This window comes from Abramis brama (genome assembly GCF_963993115.1).
Source record: "Abramis brama genome assembly, chromosome: 2".
In the NCBI taxonomy this organism is placed as follows: domain Eukaryota; kingdom Metazoa; phylum Chordata; class Actinopteri; order Cypriniformes; family Leuciscidae; genus Abramis; species Abramis brama.
The window spans coordinates 17,527,025-17,550,373 of NC_139964.1; the positions used below are offsets into that span (position 1 = coordinate 17,527,025).

Consider the following 23,349-nt stretch of genomic DNA (forward strand, 5'->3'; position numbering starts at 1 on the left):
TTGAACAGGTCTGTGGCTAGAGCATTGGTCTCGGGGGCACTACCGAGGAATTGGGAAAATCGCCAGATTACTGGTTGTTTAGCCACTCCTGCGGGCTTGGTGTTTAATCCATCCCACTGCAGACCTGTTTGAAGATCTGTGTCTAGTTAAATTGTATGGGTTTTTTTTGTAAGCTTAAGAGAAATGGTTATATGGTTTTTGAAAATATCGCTGTCTACCTGGCTCATGTTTAATTCATTCAGATCGTACAGACTGTAATAAGAAACGTTGATTTGAGTTCTTAATAATAGCGGTCTGCATTGTTTGAAGGATGGCGTCACCGGTAAAAACCTTTGTAGAGGAACCCTCGAAGTTTTTGTTAAATGCATTGACAAAAGAGCAATTAATAGAACTTGCTGATCATTATAAAATAGAGCTTAAAAGTAAGCGATATAAAAAAGAGATCAAAAGTATAGTGAATGAAGCCTTGTGTGCCAAGGGTTTACTGATAGCGTCTGCCGATGCATCTGAAGATGATGATGATAAAATAGTTTCTCAGACTTCACACAGCAAAAAGTCCAGTGTTAAATTAACTCTCCTGGGAGTTTATATGGCTCCAGAGTCAGTGTTAAAATATGAGTGTTAAATTAACACTCAAGAGTGTTAAAGTTAATGAACTCATTAAGTAAATCATTGAGTGATGATTGAGCATTATTGAAGACACCTGATGTTAGCAAGCAGAATCACCAAAGGAGAAAATCTATTTGTAAAGTTGCCATTATGGTGATCAGTGTTTGCTTTAGTTGGACTCTTGACCCATAAACTGTAAACATTAGATTATCTTTGGCTGTTGTATCTGAGTTATAACTGCCAGATGAACAAAGAGTTGTTCAGGTTTTGTTGGTTATGTTTTGACATAATCATAATTCCACCTGAATCACTGATCTCATTTAGAGTCTAATCTCTGACTTAAATGTATATTGTTGATTACAGCACCACTGTGATTCTACAGCATAAGATCTTTTTTTCTAACTAGTCTAATTTCTTAAAAGTTGTTCTGATAAAACAAAATATTTCTTTCAGGCACACACAGACATCAAGAATCAGTGTATGAATCTCAACTATGGTGACAAACAGAATATTCAATTAGGAAAAGGAAATTTGTAAGACAATTCAGATCATAATTTATTCATACCGCAATGCATGATGGGAGCCATGGATGAGTTTTGATTGGTGGCACCCAGAATGCACTGCAACATGCTTTATTATTGTCACCATTGTTGAGATTCACAGGCTGATTCTTGATGTCAGTGTGTCTAAATAAAGCATTTTTCTAAGTATTTTTATCAGAACAATTTTTAAGAAATATTTTGTATTATATTGATAATGATGAAAATCATTTGCTGTAAAATCACAGGCTGCTGTAATCAATAATATACATTTAAGTCAGAGATTAGACTCTAAATGAGATCAGTGATTCAGGCGGAATTATGATTATGTCAAAACATAACCAACACCACCTAATCAACTTTCTCTTTGTTCATCTGGTAGTTATAACTCAGATACAACAGCCAAAGAAAATCTAAAGTTAATGATTTAAGGGTCAAGAGCCCAACTAAAACAAATACTGATCACCATAACGGTGTCTTAAAATTTTGATTTTCTCCTTTGGTGATTCTGCTTGTTAACATCAGGTGTCTTCAATATTGGTCAATTATCACTCAATGAATCACTTAATTATCTCATTAACTTCAACACTCTTGAGTGTTAATTTAACACTCATATTTTAACACTGACTCTGGAGCCATATAAACTCCCAGAAGAGTTAATTTAACACTGGACTTTTTGCTGTGCAGGTCATGCTGAAAACTTAACCTTTGCTGAACAAAAAGAATTGTTACTCTTACAATTAGAAAATCGTAAGTTAGAACATCAAATGCATATGGACAGGTTGCGTCTAAACGAACAAAATGAACGTGCAAAACGAGCACTAGAGCAGCAAAAGCTTGAACTTGAAGCTGAACGTTTGGAGCTAATAAAACAAGGGAGAATTTCTGGTATAGGGGATTCGAAGTTCGATATCTCCACTAGTTTACGGCTTCTCCCCTCATTTAATGAGAACGATGTCGACACTTTTTTCCTGTTATTTGAAAAGGTGGCAGACGCGCATGGTTGGCCTGATATACATCGCGCTCTTATGCTGCAGTGTACTCTTACGGGGAAAGCACAGAGAGCGTTCTCCGCTCTCAGTGTGGATGATGCGAAAGACTACGAAATCATAAAGGCATCAGTTTTAAGATCATTTGATTTAATTCCAGAAGCCTATCGGCAGCGATTCAGAGGTATGCGAAGACGTTTCGATCAAACCAATGTGGAGTTTGCGAGAGATTTACGGTTACAATACCAACGCTGGTGCGTCGCCTCTAATGTTCAAACAGTTGATAACATGACAGACTTAATAGTCTTAGAGCAATTTAAGAACACATTACCGGAGCGTGTTGCGATATATATTGCTGAAAAGCAGGCAACAAACGAGGCTGATGCTGCTGTGTTTGTAGGTGAATACGAACTAACGCATAAAGCTCATTCTGGCGAACGCGTGCGTTCAGTAAATGGACAAAGAGACGCATTTTCTTTCCATAATAAAACTCCAAACGTTAATCCTCTACCAGTAAATCAGGATCGCTCAAGTGTAACGTCTGATGCAGAGCAAATTTGCTGTTATTGCCAAGGGAAAGGTCATTGGAAAGGGAGCTGTCCAGTGCTGAAGTCAAAAGCTAAAGCTCGTTTTTCGTTTGTGAAACCTGCTGCTTTGGCTGTGTCGCCTGGTAATTCAGATGTTGTGCTTAGTAAACTGAAGCCTAATTATTTTCCATTTATTTCAGATGGATTTGTTTCACTACTTGGCAACGAGGAGAAGTTTCCTGTAAAAATCTTGCGTGATACAGGAGCATCAGAGTCCTTTATTTTGGAGTCTGTGTTGCCGTTTTCTTCTTCCTCAAGGTCCGAGAGGTCACTTTTGGTGAGAGGTATTGATCTTAGTACGTTAGAAGTCCCTTTACATAAGGTTGTGCATCATCAAAATCATAAATGCTGTGGAATGTTTTAAATGTGTGTTTGAAACAAAGAGAAAACAGCTTTTTATAAGTCATGCGTCAGTGCAATGGCTAATTTGTTTATTCTCTAACTGTAAAGGAAACTCGTCCTCTGAACTGGTTTGTGGATAAACAGAAATAATCTGACAATGGCTTCCTTTCATAAAGGTGAGTATTCTTCTTGTGTTTAAAGGTTGGCTCTTATTGCCCAAAAAAACCTTATGAACTGTGAACATAATGATAAATGTAGTTTTCTCAGACTTCCATTGTTTTTTATTGACTTTTTCTTCATATTTCAGGTTTTATAAAAACTCATCCTCTCATCTCTGTTATTCTGTGTAAGTCCAAACTAAGTCTTTTATTTTGTGTCTCTATGCTGATGTAATGAGTCAGATCTGGTTTATCCTTCACGTCACTCACACAGTAAATTCCCCAGTGTTGAATTACCATCACTCAGTGTTCATAAGGGAAACACCAGCAGAGTGTTCAAATAAACACAGAAGCAGTGTTGTTAGAGTTAAAGGGGTCATATAATGCAGGGACGCGGGAAGTGGGGGTGCTGGGGGTGCTGCAGAATCCGTGTATCATTCGTTCAATCGTTTTTTGATTTAATATTGAAAGTAGAAAAATGAGAAAACAGTTCCTTTTTCGATTTTTAATTTTTTCCAAAAAAACGAAAAACAAGAATTCAGCTTGATTTTTCGTTTTTCGTTCTGAGGTAGCAAAATTAATAAACAGCTGGAAAATTCGATTTCTACACGTGGGCGGGAATGAAACGCCCCTTTCCTCTGATTTGTCAGCCGAAGATCAAACTGTCCCGTCATCAGTTCTTCCTCAGTTCTGCACTGCAGAATAAGAGTCCTCCGTTATGTGGATTCTTAACGCGTTTATTGCAACTTTTTCATGTTTTCCATCAACGAGACTAATGAATGGCTCGACACAACCAATTCTGGGGAATAGAGACAGGGCTTTCTTCTTTGTAGACCAGAGTTATCAAGTGCCAGGGGTTTGCTATTTTCATATTTTCCGAACTGTAAAGTTTTTTTTTTTTTTATCATGAACCACGCTGGGTTTTATTCCTAAGTGACTATATAATGCATTTTACTTAAAAAAATCTAAATGTTGATTTTGAAAAGTAGGCGCGTCAGAAGGCTATTCACTCTATTTTGGTTCATTTTTGGTGTGGGCCAGAAAGATGTTCAAGGAGACTGAGACGCACTAAAGTAGAAATCATGTTGTTTTCTTTATTTTTCAAAGGCATGACATTTTGTAGTCATTTTGAATGTACACAAATAAAAATAATTTTTTTACTGTTTCGAATGACAGAGTATTAAACGACAGAATATTAATTTATTTCCCCTGCTGAGCAACAAATCCAAGTGATGGCGCCGACGCATTGCTCGCTCACACAACATAAGCTATTATCAGTTCACTTCTGGCATTGCTAACTTGACATCGCAGCCTGTTCATTATTAAAATAAAACACAGTCAACCAAATATATAAAAAGTTATTCTGCTTAATTTAATTAATCTGTTGTACAATATAAAGGCTGTGCCGCACAGCAGTTATTCCAAACTCATTTCCCATGCTGTGAAGATGATGATTTAGCCTATACGTGTATATTGGGACTCGACTGAAGTTTAAAGCCTTCTTTACATTACTAGTTAGCATCCAAATGTTACATTGCAAATATGGAAACTTTGGACCGAATGAGAGATGCGCGAAACCAACTTCGGTAGCCAGTTTCAGTTTCGATTCAAATAAATTTGTTTAGGCTTGGCGTTTAAAATAGGCTAAATGTTGTTTATAATAAACACTGTTAGACCTTACCGGGTTTTTTTACAGTAAAATACTGGCAACACTGTTGCCAGTAATTTACTGTTAATTGTGCAGTTCTTTACTGTAAAAATGCACTAAAACTCGAGTTAACTAATTTCACTTGCAGAAACCGACTGCCTTAAATTGACCAACTGTCATTTAAATGTTTATAATGCATTAATAACGTGAGCAAAGTATTACTGTGAACTTCTTTCATTTGAAACCACAACAAAACTTTTGTAAATAAAGAGATTTCCACTGGACCAGCAACTACACAGTCACTGTCTGTTAAATAAAGCAACATGCAGCATATCATCAATGTTTGTAGATCTTCTCCTGGACTGAAGCACAGGCTCTACTCTTCTGCACAATGGTGACCCACAAAATACATTTTACAGTAAACTACTGGCAACAGTGTTGCCAGTATATACCTGTTTTATAACTTTCAGTTTATTACTGTTAAAATACATTTTGTGGGTGTGTCTTTTTATCTTACACTGTTAACCCTTTCAACCCCACAGGGAAATCCACACTACGAGTAAAAAGTAACATTGAGACAGTGTTGCAGTGAGATAATTAAGGGAATATGTAAGTGATTGTTGAGCATTAGTGATGAACACCTGCTGTTAGAACAGAAAATAGAGAAACACAAGACCTACAACTGACCCTTTAGCCAGTACACATTATTATACTTATTATTAACCAGTATGACTTTATTTCATACATCTACAGAAGTTGTTATTAAGATGTTTAATTGAAAATGTTTGGTTTGAAGTTACCATTATAGAGATCTGTGTTTGCTTTAGTTGGGTTGCTGATGCTAAATATTAGTGGTTCTGTTGCTGCGTGAGCTGTGTTTTTGCAAATCACACTTGTGCACACACAGTTTATGAATGATTGTGGTTATAATGATTATGTTGACAAAATCATCATATTGCCTGTTCATTCACTAAGGAATTCATCCTCAATCAAAAGTGTTACATTAGCACAACTGTTAAACCATAACAGTAAATTACAGTGATTCATTTTTTTTAACACATCATGCATAACCAGAGAAACAGAGCTACACTGTCTTATAGAAACACAGAGATATCACAATTTAGCACATGAATCTCAACAACGGTGGCAAATGTTTTTTTTATTCATGCAGCAGTGCATGCTGGGAGTTTTAAATTATCCTTGAACCCAGCATGCATTGCGACATGAAACTTTTGATTGTCACCATTGTTGAGATTCATATGCTGATTGTTGATGTCTGTGTGTGTCTGAGTCAAGCAGGAATTCAAAAATGTTTTAATGCACTATATGATTACGATATTCTTCAGAAGACCTTATTATAGTATTGATTTTATGTTGTAGATTTACAGATATATGTCAAAGAATAAGTCAAAGAATAAATACAGAAAAAATCAGAGAATCAGACATGTCCAGGATGATTGCAACATCATCACAAAAGCCCAAAACACCTGATCATCGTCCTCTTGGCTCTTTCGTGCCATAACAAATGTGTTTTTATAAACTCACTGTTACAGCAGTCAGAGAGAGATGAAAGATAAGAAGTCCAGGGACAAGAGACCAAATAAAGCAAATACTGATCTCTATCATGGTGACAACAAACTTTATTATTAACTAAATCTCTGTTAATTCTCAACAATAACTTTTGTACATGTATGAAAGAAATAATCAATTGTAGTCAATTGTAGTTCTTGTGTTTCTCTTTTTTCTGTTCTTGTTTCCCTGTCCTTCAGTGATTCTGCTTATCAGGTTTTCATCAGTTTCTCAATTCACTCACTTCTTTTCATTCACTCTGTCAAGGGGACTATATTAGTGAACTACTGTAGGGAATAGTGAATGAGGGTATAGGGTGTGATTGTGAAAACAGCCTCTGAGTGTCGACTTTGAGCACTGTTAATTCACAGTATATTCCTGTAGGCTAGTTTTGCTTTCTACGGTATATTACTGTTTTAATGGAAAATGGTATAATATTGTCAGAATTTGGCCCTTTTTTACAGCAAGGGTTAACAGTGAAGGACACAATAGGCTATTAGGTTATATTTTTATTATATGTGGCTACTTATTTTTATTCTTGTTGTTTTCTGAATACCATTAATTTAAGGATTTGACATAGGCAAATGTCAAAGGGGAAGTAATGGTAAGGGGAAGTAAAATACGCATAGACATAGCCTATGTGTTATTAATAGTGTTTATAATGTTAATGTTGTATTTTATTTACCAGTCTTTTTCTGAATAGGCTAATAATAAAATGCGTTGGTTTCCCTCTCAACATGACCCGGTGCACTGCGCACATCTTTGAGATATAAATTAATAAATTTTCATAAAACACAAGGCCTACATTATAAAACTCAGAAGAGTATGTATTTTAATATGTTGTTCTCTGTTCTCCGGTTGTTAGATAGTCAGTCTGAATGACAGTTCATGCGTTTATGTTAATATAGCCTAGGCTTATAGTCAATGCATTATTCTTTCTTTTTCTATAAGTGTTAAAAATATTTAATTTACAACTAATTATATTGATTTATATCTTCATAATTGATTTATTATAAAAAAAAAAAATTACTGGGCGATCGAGGGCGACCATGTTAGGCTAACAGCCGTCATTTACCCTGCATACCGAGCTGATGCAAAGCATAAGTAAGGTGAATTTATATCTACACAGAAGAAAGCCCTGTCTAGTTTATTCCCCAGTACGGGTTGTGTCGAACCATTCGTTAGTCTGGTTGTTTGATGAAAAAAAGATTAAATGTAGTTGCAATAAACGCGTTAAGAATCCACACAACGGAGGACTCTTATTCTGCAGTGCAGAACTGAGGAAGAACTGATGACGGGACAGTTTGATCTTCGGCTGACAAATCAGAGGAAAGGGGCGTTTCATTCCCGCCCACGTGTAGAAATCGAATTTTCCAGCTGTTTATAAATTTTGCTACCTCAGAACGAAAAACGAAAAATCAAGCTGAATTCTTGTTTTTCGTTTTTTTGGAAAAAATGAAAAATCGAAAAAGGAACTGTTTTCTCATTTTTCTACTTTCAATATTAAATCAAAAAAACGATTGAACGAATGATACACGGATTCTGCAGCACCCCCTGTTTTCACAGAATTGTAAATGCAATGCATATTTGAATTATCTTACTAATTTCCTTTTCCTAATTGAATATTCTGTTTGTCACCATAGTTGAGATTCATACACTGATTCTTGATGTCTGTGTGTGCCTAAAATAAAGATTTTGTTTTATCAGAACAACTTTTAAGAAATCCTTTAGACTAGTTAGAAAAAAGACCTTATGCTGTAGAATCACAATCAACAATATACATTTAAGTCAGTGATTAGACTCTAAATGAGTTCAGTGATTCAGGTGAAATTATGATTGTCAAAACATAACCAACAAAACCTGATCAACTTTCTCTTTGTTCATCTGGCAGTTATAACTCAGATACAACAGCCAAAGATAATCTAATGTTTACAGTTTATGGGTCAAGAGCCCAACTAAAGCAAACACTGATCACCATAACGGTGTCTTAAAAAAATCGATTTTCTCCTTTGGTGATTCTGCTTGTTAACATCAGGTGTCTTCAATAATGCTCAATCATCACTCAATTAATCACTTAATGAGCTCATTAACTTTAACACTCTTGAGTGTTAATTTAACACTCATATTTTTAACACTGACTCTGGAGCCATATAAACTCCCAGGAGAGTTAATTTAACACTGGACTTTTTGCTGTGTACGACCGGCATAAAAACTGGGGTATTTTTTTTAAATATAATAATAAACGTGAATCCAATGCCTATACTCACATCTTTATTAGCAGCATCCCCCAAAAGAAAAAAAATCTCCATGTTTTCGGTGCTGATGTGTTCATGTAACATGTAAGGGTGGCACCCAATAAAGCACCTAAAAGCTGTCACAACGAACCGGCAAAATAAATGATTATGAATATGTAAAATATATCAGGAGACATTTTAATTGTTTAATAAAAAAATAATAATAATTATGTTAGTGTCGGCTGGAAAGATGAAGTGATGCTGACTCGCGATCTTCGCAGTAGTGAACGCGCCAGAGAGAAATGCACATTTCATACGGATTACATAAGCAGAGAGCAGTCTGTTTTCATTCGTTTTGAATTGTTCTGTTTAAAAGTAGACATTTCAAGCTTTCTATATATGTCTCAGGTCTGTGAGGCAAGTACGTAGACTCGGTACAGCCTATCTTTCTTTTATACATATAATAAAACTAAAGACTTTTTGGAGATATGAAGGATGCAATACTACTCTATAGGTACTCAAGATTAACAGGAGATTGAGTGAAAATGAGCATTTCACCCCCCCTTTAAGAGTTTCATTAAGTGGAAAAGATCTGTGAGATTAATAATTTCTAGGATAGACAATACAATATTCTGTGAAAGAAAAAGTCAAGATGGCAGAACTTTCATTTTTGGGTGAACTATTATTTTAAGTACAAACTTATATTTATATGTTTATTTTATTGTGTCATAAACATGTTGATTCATTTGTATTTATAATTATTTTTTAGATGTCTTAAGACTGTACTTGGCCTTTTCAACTGTCTCACCGGTGATGACTGCAATAGGTAATGTACACTGAAAAAATGTTTTGTCAGTTCAACTTAGAAAATGTACTTCATGTGGAAACATCTACAATAACTGGTTGAAATGTTGAAATGAAATAAATTATTTAAGATTACTGATTAAACTGATTTCAACCAACCTAAAAAAACAAGGTTTTATTGAAGCATAACTGTCAGTAGATGAAATAAAGTAACACACAAAAATTGGACAGGAAATAGGCCTATATTAAAATATTAAATATTATTATGAATATCTTATTCTTCATTCAGTTCTGAACAGAATCAGATTTGTTAAACGCTTATCAAATCAAAATAGAGTAGTGCTACAGCGCTACTATTTTCAGAGCATGTGAGCAGAGAGGACGAACGAGAAGCCTCCCCACTAAGCAAAATGATGTCCAAAACACGTCTTTTCAACGTCTTTGTCACAAAAGTCGGACATTGAAAAGACGTCCACTGAGGAGCCAGAATGAAAGTTTTTATGACGTGTTCTGCACATCCGATATCTAGACGCTCATCGAACCTTCGTACAAGGTTAAAACTAGTTCAGATGTGGCCATTGTGGACATATTTTCAGCATCATTTATGGTCTCATTTAGACATAATTACTTTGACTATTGCTGTCAGATGATCTTAGTGAGAATTAACAGAGGTTTAGATTAGAGCTTAAATCGGGCCCAAAAAATCAAGCCCGACCCAACCTGAGCCCGAGCACGTTGTGTCCGAGCCCGGCCCGACCCGACACGTTCACTGTAATTATGAGCACGAGCCCGACTTAAACCCGACCATTTTTAATATGTGGGCCCTGAGTGAACGACAGATCTCTGTCTGTGGAGAAAATCACTTATTTTCTGTAAAATAAAATACTGCTGTTTAAGTCAAATCATTTAGTTTTTTTTTTTTTCATTATTTGCATATGAAATATTGAGGAAACTGAATGTCAGATTGTTACTTTAATATTAGTTTATGGATTCCCGCTGAAAACCTGGCAATGGTAATTTTGAAATGGTCATTTTTAGACCAAGAAACTGGAAATAAAATCTTAAAAAGTAGTAATAATAATAATAATATGTACATGATTATACTGGTATGTAACATGTTTACTTCCAATTTAAAAGATTTTTTTTTATTTATTTAAGACGCATTGATGTTTAAATAATCCTATAAATGCATTTGAAAATATTGTGGATCGAAATGAATCGCTCTTAATTAGCAGAAGAAGAAAAAGAAGAAAAAGTAATGTCTAAAGCTGCACTTTTGGTTACATTTTGTAATAAAACATGTTTTTCAGAAACTTGTTAATTTCTTAATATATTTTCATAAGTTAATCTCTCTGCAGACCCCTGCAACACCTACACTGTGCTGAACGATACATGGAGATCCATCAATAATACACATGGCTTACATTACAATAACTCCAAGTGTGATGACACGTCTGTCTCCTGGAGCGGCTGGTATCGTCTCTTCATTAACAACACTAGCGCTCATATCCCAGACACGTGTGTTGCTCCGTTCAGCTGTGGCACTGATGCCGCACTGTGGATACGTGGTGGACACCCAACAGTAACAGATGGAGTCGTCACTCGAGATGTCTGCGGTAATGATGGGAGTTACTGCTGCGCTCACGGGTCTTTTCCCATTAAAGTCAAAGCCTGTCCAGACGATTATTATGTCTATGAGCTGGTTAGAACAACTGGTTACTGTTCAGCATACTGTGCAGGTAATTATATTCACATGAGCTCTTTCTACACACTCATGATATTTGTGTCTCTGTTCATTAATCACTATTCATCCAAACTTTCAGACACTGGCAGCATTAACACCAGCCCTACAACTGTCACACCATCTCACACCATCTCACCTGGTAATGTTACACACTGTGTCTCTATTGGCTTATTTTCTGAGTGTTTTCTAATCTAATGTATGTAGGCTACAGATCAGGGCTGCATTTCCCAGAAGCATCGAACAACTGACACCAATGGTCTCTACATGCTTTTGGGAAACGCTGCTCTGTACCATAGATGTGTGCGTGTGTCAGAATAAAATACTTACTCGACCAGTAAAATACATTATAGTATACAATATGTACAAAGTATAGCTAAGTAATATTTGTTAATTAATTGAAGACAACATGTGAAATTACTGAGCATATACATTTTACTCAAATATAATTATGGTATATGGTTTGTGTGTTTCGAAAACATGTAATAAATTTGTAATATACTTTTAATAGAAATAAAGAACACTTTACTCAACTAATCAAGCATGTAATTAGTCCCTACACAGGCATATACTTAAACAGAAGTGAATCAGACTGTTAAATCAGACAGAAATCCAATATCATAAATATAACAGTGTTTTCAGTGGTGTATAAAGACCTTACTTAATGAACCGTTATGTTTTATTACCTTAGAATGAGGCATTTCTCTCTACGCACAAAAACCGAACAAAAAACATTAAATTAAAGTAAGATATGCTAATTTAAATAAACCAAAAAAAAAACTTCAACAGAAATTTGATGTCACCTTGATGGTGTTCAGTGTTTCACACACAGCGGAGAGCACACACACACACACAATGGAGAGCACACACACACACACAATGGAGAGCACACACACACACACAATGGAGAGCACACACACAGCACAGCGGAGAGCACAGTGCACACACACGACATAGAGCACACACACACTTGCACACAAATACCTGTGAGAGCACACAGCACACACACACAGCGAAGAGCACACACACACACAGCGGAGAGCACACACACACACACACAAACACATTGGAGAACACACACACACAGCGGAGAGCACACACACACACACACAGCGGAGAGCACACACACACTAGGGCTGGGAAAAAATAGATTTGATTTAAAAATCGAGATGGTAGGTCAAATCGATTCATATTTTCAAAAAATCGATTTTTTAGATTTTTTTTCTCCCCCTCTTCAGTATAGCGTACAATACATAAATTTTGCATTCGCCAAATCTTCCTTCAGGGTTTCCAGCTCCCTGCGGCGCAGCCCTCGACAAAAAGACTAGCATGTTTAATTTTTTAACGGTCCTCCACGACGACGTTGAGTGAGCGAGTGAGTGAGTGAGCGAGTGTGTGTGTGTGTGTGTGTTGTGTGTATGTGCGAGTGTGTGTGTGTGTGTGTGTGTGTGAGTGCGTGTGTGTGTGTGTGTATGTGAGTAGGGTGACCAGACGTCCCGAAAAATTCGGGACAGTCCCGAAATCTAAACTGTTGCCCCGAATCCCGAATTTGGCCCTAATTGTCCCGAAAATTATACTAAAGTAAAATCTTGAGTAGTTATTGTCTGATAAACATTAAAAACTGTCTGCGGAGGTTGAGGCGTGTCCGTTTTTATTTCGGCTCCCTCCCATGTTAACAGGTTAGAGCTTGCACACTGCCTACTACGTGAAACACGCGTCTCAGGCGTGGCTCGAAAACGCGTGCATGCTAGAAATAGAACTGACGCCTATTTTTCCAAGCGACACGCAAGCGTGTTGGAAGCGTTTCCAGGCAAAATAGAATAGGAAAAGATGTTTATGTCATTTTGACATGAAAACATTAATAAATGACATTTTGATGTTTGAAAGTTTAAGTTTTGACATACATGCAGATATAAACGTAGCCTAATTGTAAAAAAATATGATAGATTTTCAAATATTGCACCTGTCAATACAGAACGAAATATTCTGTAGTCTTTGCTGCTATATATTGACCTTCCACAACTCTCCCCATATGTCGAATGTATAACGCACCTATCACCTATATGGCTACGCAGTCTAATATCATAGAATACCATCCCGCAGACACCAACCCACCCCCCCCCCCACCCCCCCATACCCTGCCCCCATCAATACACAGTGGAGAGCACACACACACACAGTGGAGAGCACAAACACAGCGGAGAGCACACAGTGGAGAGTACACACACACACAGTGGAGAGCACACACACACACAGTGGAGAGCACACACACACACAGTGGAGAGCACAAACACAGCGGAGAGCACACAGCGGAGAGTACACACACACACAGTGGAGAGCACACACACACAGTGGAGAGCACACACATAGCAGAGAGCACACACACAGCGGAGAGCACACACACAGCAGAGAGCACACACACAGCGGAGAGCACACACACACACACACACACACAGCAGAGAGCACACACACACACACAGTGAAGAGAACACACACACAGCGGAGAGCACACACACAGCAGAGAACACACACAGCAGAGAGCACAAACACACACAGTGGAGAGCACACACACACACACACACACACACAGTGGAGAGCACACACACACAGTGGAGAGCACACACACAGCGGAGAGCACACACAAACACACACACACACACAGCAGAGAGCACAAACACACACAGTGAAGAGAACACACACACAGCGGAGAGCACACACACAGTGAAGAGAACACACACACAGTGGAGAGCACACACACACACACACACACACACAGTGGAGAGCACACACACACAGTGGAGAGCACACACACAGCGGAGAGCACACACAAACACACACACACACACAGCAGAGAGCACAAACACACACAGTGAAGAGAACACACACACAGCGGAGAGCACACACACAGTGAAGAGAACACACACACAGCGGAGAGCACACACACAGTGAAGAGAACACACACACAGTGGAGAGCACACACACAGAAGAGAACACACACACACACACAGCAGAGAGCACACACACACACAGTGGAGAGCACACACACACACAGCAGAGAGCACACACACAGCGGAGAGCACACACAAACACACACAGCAGAGAGCGCACACACACACAGACACACACAGTGGAGAGCACACACACACACACAGCGGAGAGCACACACACAGCAGGGAGTACACACACAGCAGAGAACACACACACACACACACAGCAGAGAGCACACACACACACACACACACACACACACACACACACAGTGGAACATGAGCAGTCGCTTTGAGGTTGTGTATCTTTGGAAGTGGAACACACACCTTTTCTTCTTCTTTGTCCTTCAGAGCAGAGGTCCTGTAGCTGACACGAGTCACGACTACACTGCCCTCTATAGGACTGGTGCAGTCGGAGTGCGCATGTGTCGAATCTGTCCATCCTGAGCTTTAGTGACACTTTTCTGAGCACCTCGTGTCTGATCTCTTCTCAGCTCAAACACTGACTGTCACTGAGTGAACGACAGATCTCTGTCTCTCTCTCAATAGTGCTAGTTTAGAGTCAGACCCGATCAAACCACTGATACAGTGTTGCTGAGGACACTACACTGTAAAATAAAGTTATTTTCTGTAAAAAAAAAAAAAAAAAGATTTAGTGAAATCATTTATTTTATTTTTTTATTATTTGCATATGAAATATTGAGGAAACTGAATGTCAGATTGTTACTTTAATATTAGTTTATGGCCCATGATCCCCGCTGAAAACCTGGCAATGTTAGGTAATTTGTCTAAAATGTCTTTTTCTTTAAGACGCATTGATGTTTAAATAATCCTTTAAATGCATTTGAAAAAATATTGTGGATCGAAATGAATCGCTCCGAATTAGCAGAAGAAGAAGAAGAAAAAGAAGAAAAAGTAATGTCTAAAGCTGCACTTTTGGTTGCATTTTGTAATAAAACATGTTTTTCAGAAACTTTTTAATTTCTTAATATATTTTCTTAAGTTAATCTCTCTGCAGACCCCTGCTACAACTACACTGAGCTGGACGATACATGGAGATCCATCAATAATACAGATGGCTTACATTACAATAACTCCAAGTGTGATGACACGTCTGTCTCCTGGAGCGGCTGGTATCGTCTCTTCATTAACAACACTAGCGCTCATATCCCAGACACGTGTGTTGAGAGGTTCAGCTGTGGCACTGTTATCGCACTGTGGATCCGTGGTGGACACCCAACAGTAACAGATGGAGTCGTCACTCGAGATGTCTGCGGTTACGATGATGGTTACTGCTGCGCTCACGGGTCTTTTCCCATTAAAGTCAAAGCCTGTCCAGACGATTATTATGTCTATGAGCTGGTTACACCAACTGGTTTCTGTTCAGCATACTGTGCAGGTAATTATATTCACATGAGCTCTTTCTACACACTCATGATATTTGTGTCTCTGTTCATTAATCACTATTCATCCAAACTTTCAGACACTGGCAGCATTAACACCAGCCCTACAACTGTCACACCAGTGGCCATCTCACCTGGTAATGTTACACACTGTGTCTCTATTGGCTTATTTTCTGAGTGTTTTCTAATCTAATGTATGTAGGCTACAGATCAGGGCTGCACTTCCCAGAAGACACCAATGGTCTCTACATGCTTTTGGGAAATGCTGCTCTATACCATAGATGTGTGCGTGTGTCATAATAAAATACTTACTCGACCAGTAAAATACATTATAGTATACAATAGACAACATGTGCAATTTGTAGTATTTTGAAGCCAAAGGTATTACTGAGCATATACATTTTACATTTACATATACTTGTAATACAAATAAAGAACACTTTAAAGGGGACCTATTATGCAAAATTCACGTTTGTATGGTGTTTGGACATAAATGTGTGTTGGCAGTGTGTACACAACCACCCTACAGTGATAAAAATCCACTCACTCATTTTTTTTAATCCCCATAAATCATAAGCAGTCTCTCCAAATGACCTGTTTTCAGAATGTGGCTTTAGTGACATCACTAAAGCCACAGGCCCCGCCCACGAGTGTTGACTGACACTGCCGTTATAACTTAGACCCGCCCTGATCGAGTTCACTGCGAGTTGTACACCTCAGCCATTGCTGCAGCAATGCACTCACGAGAAGCGTTGAAGCATCTCCCAAGCGTTGAAGGTGTTGTAGCTGGATGTATTCATTCACATAGCTCTCTTTATTTACTCTTGAAATCTGCCAGCCACTGAAGACGAAGTAGATTCATTTTGTTTTCAAAGAAAATGCTCCCTCAACTCTACAGAAATGTATGTAAGTTAGGCTACTTATGCACTTTTTATACTGTTTACTCAGCTCTAACAGTGATTTTCTGAAGAAAAACTGATGCATCATCTTTTGTGTGACATACAGTAAACTTTATTAAACTCATCAGTATATTTTGTGTCATCATTCAGACAATTCAGATCGTCAGAGTCTTACAGCAGGCTTGCATTAATCAGGGCTGCCAACTCTCACGCATTGAGCGTGAGACTCACGCAATTGACACTTTTCACACGCTCTCACGCCACACATCCATTTTCTCACGCACAGAAAAATTGCGGAGCAAAGAGGTACTTTTAATATTAAACTAATTCTCAGCTCTTAGATTCCGTCAATTTTATTACGAAATTCAGACAAAAATACGTTTGGCGCTTGTAAATGTGACGTGACAGATCGCTGAGCGCCTCAGTTCAAGTGCACGTTGAAGTCAAGTGCTCGGTTCGATCATCTGTTACTTTTTTATTTAAAGATGCAGTACAACTTACCGAAAGTATACATAATATCGACCAATTAGTGTTTTTCAACCACGTAAAGAGGTCAATATAACAGCAGGAGAACAATTATGTCACATAACATTACATTTACCTCAGGAAAGCCATTTAATGACCATAGCATGTTAATTGAATAGAAAAAATAGCTAGAGAGGAGATTTTGCTGAGCACTATATTACATATTTATTATATTTTTACTTATGTCATTAAATAATTGTTATTATAACAAAAACTGCATTATATTTAATTTAATTTGTTATTTTTAACCTTTAATAATACCAGCAGATTGGGCCCTCTATGTTTACAGCATTAGGTGAGATTATTTTTTGTAAATAAAATTTAAAATAAACATGTATCCAAATTAGACAATATAATATTGAATAAAAATCGGAATCAAATCACAAGAATGAAATTGAAATCTTGAAATTTTTGTCAAGCAATAATAAAAACTGTATCCTACCAGTCACTGTACAATGTAAACATTATAACATGTTGTCACTAAACTTCATAAAATTCTATTTAGTTACCAAATGTTTTGACAATCACAATTACACTTATTGTGATGCAATATTTGTTTTTACATACATACAAAAAAAAAAAAAAAATCTCACTCCAAGCTAAACTCAAAAGTTGGCAGCCCTGCATTAATAGTGTAAACAAGCAATGCCAAATAGGTTATAATCATAATTAAACTAAACTATACCTGTTCCAACTCCATACAGCATATATTCTCTGACTCTGCAGGCATTTTTATGGTCGAAATGAACACCATTACTGTGACTGTCTGTTTAATTATTATCATCTTCCCTGTTCTGGCTCTGATCGCGGCTGCTTAGGCTCCGCCCCCTGTGCCGTGAACCAGCAGCTCATTTGCATTAAAGGAGAAGCACTAAAACAGTGCGTTTTTCACAGACCCAAAAAATGATGATTTAAACGTGCTGTAAATAAAATTCTGTTGGGTATTTTGAGCTAAAACATACACACTCTGGGGACATCAGAGACTTATTTTACATCTTGTGAAAAAGGGCATAATAGGTCCCCTTTAATCAACTAATCAAGCATGTAATTAGTCCCTACACAGGCATATACTTAAACAGAAGTGAATCAGACTGTTAAATCAGACAGAAATCCAATATCATAAATATAACTGTGTTTTCAGTGGTGTATAAAGACCTTACTTAATGAACCGTTAGAATGAGCCATTTCTCTCGACACACACCGCGGGTCCCCTTACATTGACATGTGTCGACATGTTTCTACATGTTTCTACAGTGGCCCTAAATGGACAAACGCGATTCGTCACTATGAAGAAGCAAGAAGCAGTATGATAGAGATATGTAAAATTACAAATTTAATCTGTATTTAAACAGTAACAAAACAGTTAAATGATAAAACGGTCGAATGACTGGCAGCCCCAAAAAACCTGTAACATTAAAGTAAAACATCCTAAATAAATAAACTGAACAACACTTATTTTACAGGTATTTCCTGAATTATTACGATCATATACCTTTATTGTAAAAAAATATATGTAAAACAGGGTCAAATGACTGTCAGCTGCGGCTGCCAAACAAAAACCATTAAATTAAAGTAAAATATTCTAATTTAAAAAAAAAAAAAAAAAAAAAAAAAACTTTAACAGAAATTTGATGTCACCAAAAAACGGTGTTCAGTGTTTCACACACAGCGGAGAGCACACACACACACACACACACACACACACACACACACACACACACACACACACACACACAGTGGAGAGCACACACACACACACACAGAGCGGAGAGCACACTCACACACAGTGGAGAGCACACACACACACAGTAGAGAGCACACACACACACCCACACAGCGGAGAGCACACACACACACAGAGAAGAGCACACACACACAGCGGAAGGCACACACACACACATACAAACACAGTGGAGAGCACACACACACAGCGGAGAGCACACACACACAGCGGAGAGCACACACACCCACACACACATACAAACACAGCGGAGAGCACACACACACAACGGATAGCACACACACACAGTGGAGAGCACACACACAAACACACACTGGAGAGCACACACACAGTGGAGAGCACACACACACAGACACACACACACAAACACAGCGGAGAGCACACACACACACACACACACAGCGGAGAGCACACACACACAGCGGAGAGCACACACACACACAGCGGAGAGCAGACACACACACAGCGGATAGCACACACACACACACACACAGCAGAGAGCACACACACAGCGGAGAGCACACACACACACACACACACACAGTGGAGAGCACACACACAGCAGAGAGTACACACACAGCAGAGAGCACACAAACACACACACACACAGTGGAGAGCACACACACACAAACACAGTGGAGAACACACACACACACAGCGGAGAGCACACACACACAAACACACAGTGGAGAGCACACACACACACAGAGGAGAACACACACACACACAGTGGAGAGCACACACACACACAGTGGAGAGCACACACACACACAGCAGAGAGCACACACACACACAGTGGAGAGCACACACACAGCAGAGAGCACACAAACACACACACACACTCACACACACACAGTGGAGAGCACACAAACACACACACACACTCACACACACAGCGGAGAGCACACACACACAAACACACAGTGGAGAACACACACACAGTGGAGAGCACACACACACACAGCAGAGAGCACACACACACAAACACACATTGGAGAACACACACACAGCAGAGAGCACACACACACACAGCGGAGAGCACACACACACACACAGCGGAGAGCACACACACACACAGCGGAGAACAAACACACAGAGGAGAACACACACACAGTGGAGAGCACACACACACACACAGCGGAGAGCACACACAAACACACACACACACAGCGGAGAGCACACACACACACACACACACACACAGCGGAGAGCACACACACACAGTGGAGAGCACACACACACACAGTGGAGAGCACACACACAGCGGAGAGCACACACACACACAGCGGAGAGCACACACACACACACACACACACACAGCGGAGAGCACACACACACACACAGTGGAGAGCACACACACACACACACAGTGGAGAGCACACACACACACAGCGGAGAGCACACACACACACACAGTGGAGAGCACACACACACACAGCGGAGAGCACACACACACACACACACACACACAGCGGAGAGCACACACACACACACACAGTGGAGAGCACACACACACAGTGGAGAGCACACACACACACACACAGTGGAGAGCACACACACACACAGTGGAGAGCACACACAAACACACACACACAGTGGAAAGCACACACAAACACAGCGAAGTGCACACACACACACACATTTGATTTCTTTATTTGAATCCACCAATCAAATTTCTTACAGAAAGGATTCAAATATTCTCAGAGATAACACAGCTTTGACATTCAAGGGTACATAAAGCATCGCTCACGCCACACAGCAAGGCTGCCTATCACAGCTGATATGGAGCAGAATTTTGCCAGCTGTTTAGACTTTCCTTTCGGTAGCCCTGCCAGTCTTAGTCCACTAACAGTCAATTTGTGAACATGTCCCAGGCTGCCAAATATCAATGCCACGAACTTACATGCATAGCCTAGGCCACTGATCTTTGCAAGGAGGGGTTGGTATTTAGTCAGTTTTTCAAGAAAGGCTATGTCAATATACAGATCATAAACACAACCTATTTCAAGCACTAGCACCTCCTTTCTATCTTTATCCACGAGCGCAACATCAGGGGTGTTAGGAATGTTACAAAACACATCATCAGAGCTGTTGAACCAGTCTGGTATTACTCGTGAGTGTTTATACATAGGCATATTTTTTGGAAATATGTCTTGAACAGAACTGGCAATGAGATCTACAATACGGTCATGGCGTGCTGTGTATAACCCTTTGTACATATTACAGCCATTTACAATGTGAGCAACTGATTCAAGGTGATCAGAGTTAGAATGCATTATACAGTGTGGATAGTAATTTTCAGGGTACCATAATGCTAGGTTGTATCTAGTTGGTAACACCTGTAATCTGGCCTTGACAGTGAACCAAAGAATATCCTCCCCTATTGCAGCATTTCTGTACATAGAATGAGAGGTAGAGTGAGCAGCAAAGTCAAGACATGCCAACTTTCCCTGCATTCTTAGTCCAGTCCAGTGTTGTTTTGTGTCCATCTGTTTGATGTTCAGTAAGGATCATCTTGCTGTTGTGCTCTGTAGTGTGTGTTGTGTCTCATACTGACAGACTGTGGCCTCCACAGTAACAGATGGGTCTGTGACCACTGCGTCAGATACCTCTGGTGCAGTGTGTGTGTTGCTTTGTGACCACTGTATTTTAACTGCCAGTCTATTGCACAGGTCATTTAGGTCCGGCCAGTCTGAACGAACTCCAAAACCTGCGGCTTGTGTGTCCAGTTTACCGTTGCTTTTCCTCCTGAAGCCTAGGAAGCTGTCTTGGTTGCCTGTGGCCAAAGGGACCTTTCTCTTCCTGAGGTCCAATAAGAGGGAGGCTCTGGCTAGCTCTCTGACCGCAGCATCATCGTTGTTAAGCATGCTGATAAGGTGTGTTAGTCTTGTAGTGGAGTAAGTCCATTCCACATTTGGGACCCCCAGACCCCCTTCCTTGAGTGTGAGGAAGATTATATCCCTGGTGGAATGTGAATTCAGTCCCAGACATTTCCTGACGGCCTCAACTGTTTTATTATTCATGTCCCGTAGGACATTTTGTGGAATGTGGATGTTTGCAAAGAGGTGTTGTATCTTTGCCAGAGCTACTTCTCTAATGGCCTCCAGCTTCATGGCTACAGGTAGGGGGGAGGAATCGATCAGATCGATCCTGTTCTTAAAGGCACAGGATAACTCCTGTACCTGTTCACCCCACTCACCTGCGATGTTGAATTTATGGCCAAGGTAGGTGCATGTTTCATGACGAGAGTAGACCCTGATAAGCTGTCCCATTATTGTAAAGGAGGGGGGTTTGTCAGATTTAGATTTGTACAAGCGGTTTCCACCGCTTCGCCGTTCATAAAATGCTGCACATTTGGTGTGTTTCACTTCCAGCTTGGACCACTGTAGGAATTCATCCGTTCTGGCCAGCATGTTTTGAATGATGTTCTCGTCCCTGGAGGACACCTCAACATCATCAGCGTACCCCTGGACAGGGTTTGGGGATCTAGTGTGTGGTGGTGCGCACTGGCAGATCCATTTAATCCACTGGTTGATGGCCAGGATGAAGTTAACAGCACTCCAGGGGCAGCCTGTTTTAATCCCCACCTTAAGAGGTATAGGCTCTGTGAGTTGTTTACCACAGATAACTTGCAAAAAAGATCCCCTATACACGTCCATTATGATGTCCACAAAGGGCTGAGGTAGATGGATCTCCTCTAATGAGTTAAGCAACAATTTATGAGATAATGTCCCAAAGGCATCTCTGAAGTCCAGAAATGCAGTATAGAGTTTACATGATTCATGTTTAAAATCATCAATTCCAGTTTTCAGGCAAAACACATGTTCGTTCATACCCTGTCTGTCTATGTAGGCTTTCTGTTTGGGTGAGAGGATGCCTGCATCCACAAGCCATGGGAGGATTCGGGCAAGCAGGCATTTCATAAACACCCTGTAAACAGTGGGGAGGAGAGATATGTCTCTCCATGTAGATGGACCACTTGGGATATTATCTTTCTTTGGTATTCTATGGACAAGGGCCCCTTTCCATGAATCTGGTACTTTCCCATTAATCAAGCAGATGTTAAATATACAGGTGAGTATATGGGTAGACCAGGGTTTTGTGGCTTTTAGGGTCTCATATTTTACCCCATTATATCCACAGGCTTTGTTATTTGGCAAGTGGGACACAACTTTGTCTACTTGTCTACGTCAAGTCTACGTCAAGAGTAAAGTGAGCAGTAGATGGGTAATAAACTAGAGCAGTTGTCTCTATGTTGGTGGACCAAGGGGGCGTGGCCAATGTATGAGACGGGAGTGATTGGCATTTGGCCATGTAATACTTATGCACATTACTGGTGTCATTAATAATAGGTGGAGGGGAAGGAAATATGCTATTATTGAGAATAATCTCAATAGCTTTGGACCTGTGGTGCTGCCATAAGTGTGATAGTTTCTCTCCACTTACTGTCCGCGGCTGTCCACGGCGCTCCTCAGTTCTCCCTCTACTGAGCGACGGCTGGATGACGTCTCTCACGAAGATCAGCTGTTTCTCAATCCAGGAAGTAAAGGAGACTGAAGTCAATTCCGCTGGAT

At 39.5% G+C, this 23,349-nt stretch overlaps 1 protein-coding gene across 1 annotated transcript in view; it reads left to right on the forward strand.

Moving 5' to 3' along the window:
- LOC311077782 (hemicentin-1-like) overlaps positions 1 to 23,349 on the forward strand; it is a 147,466-nt gene that overhangs the window by 38,005 nt on the left and 86,112 nt on the right. Inside the window, exons 2-7 of the mRNA XM_084106397.1 lie at positions 2,865 to 3,008; positions 3,175 to 3,242; positions 3,374 to 3,412; positions 9,445 to 9,501; positions 10,838 to 11,218; positions 15,691 to 15,747. Coding sequence (XP_083962523.1) covers positions 3,224 to 3,242; positions 3,374 to 3,412; positions 9,445 to 9,501; positions 10,838 to 11,218; positions 15,691 to 15,747 — 553 coding nt within the window. The 5' untranslated portion in view covers positions 2,865 to 3,008; positions 3,175 to 3,223. The remainder of the gene's footprint in view (positions 1 to 2,864; positions 3,009 to 3,174; positions 3,243 to 3,373; positions 3,413 to 9,444; positions 9,502 to 10,837; positions 11,219 to 15,690; positions 15,748 to 23,349) is intronic.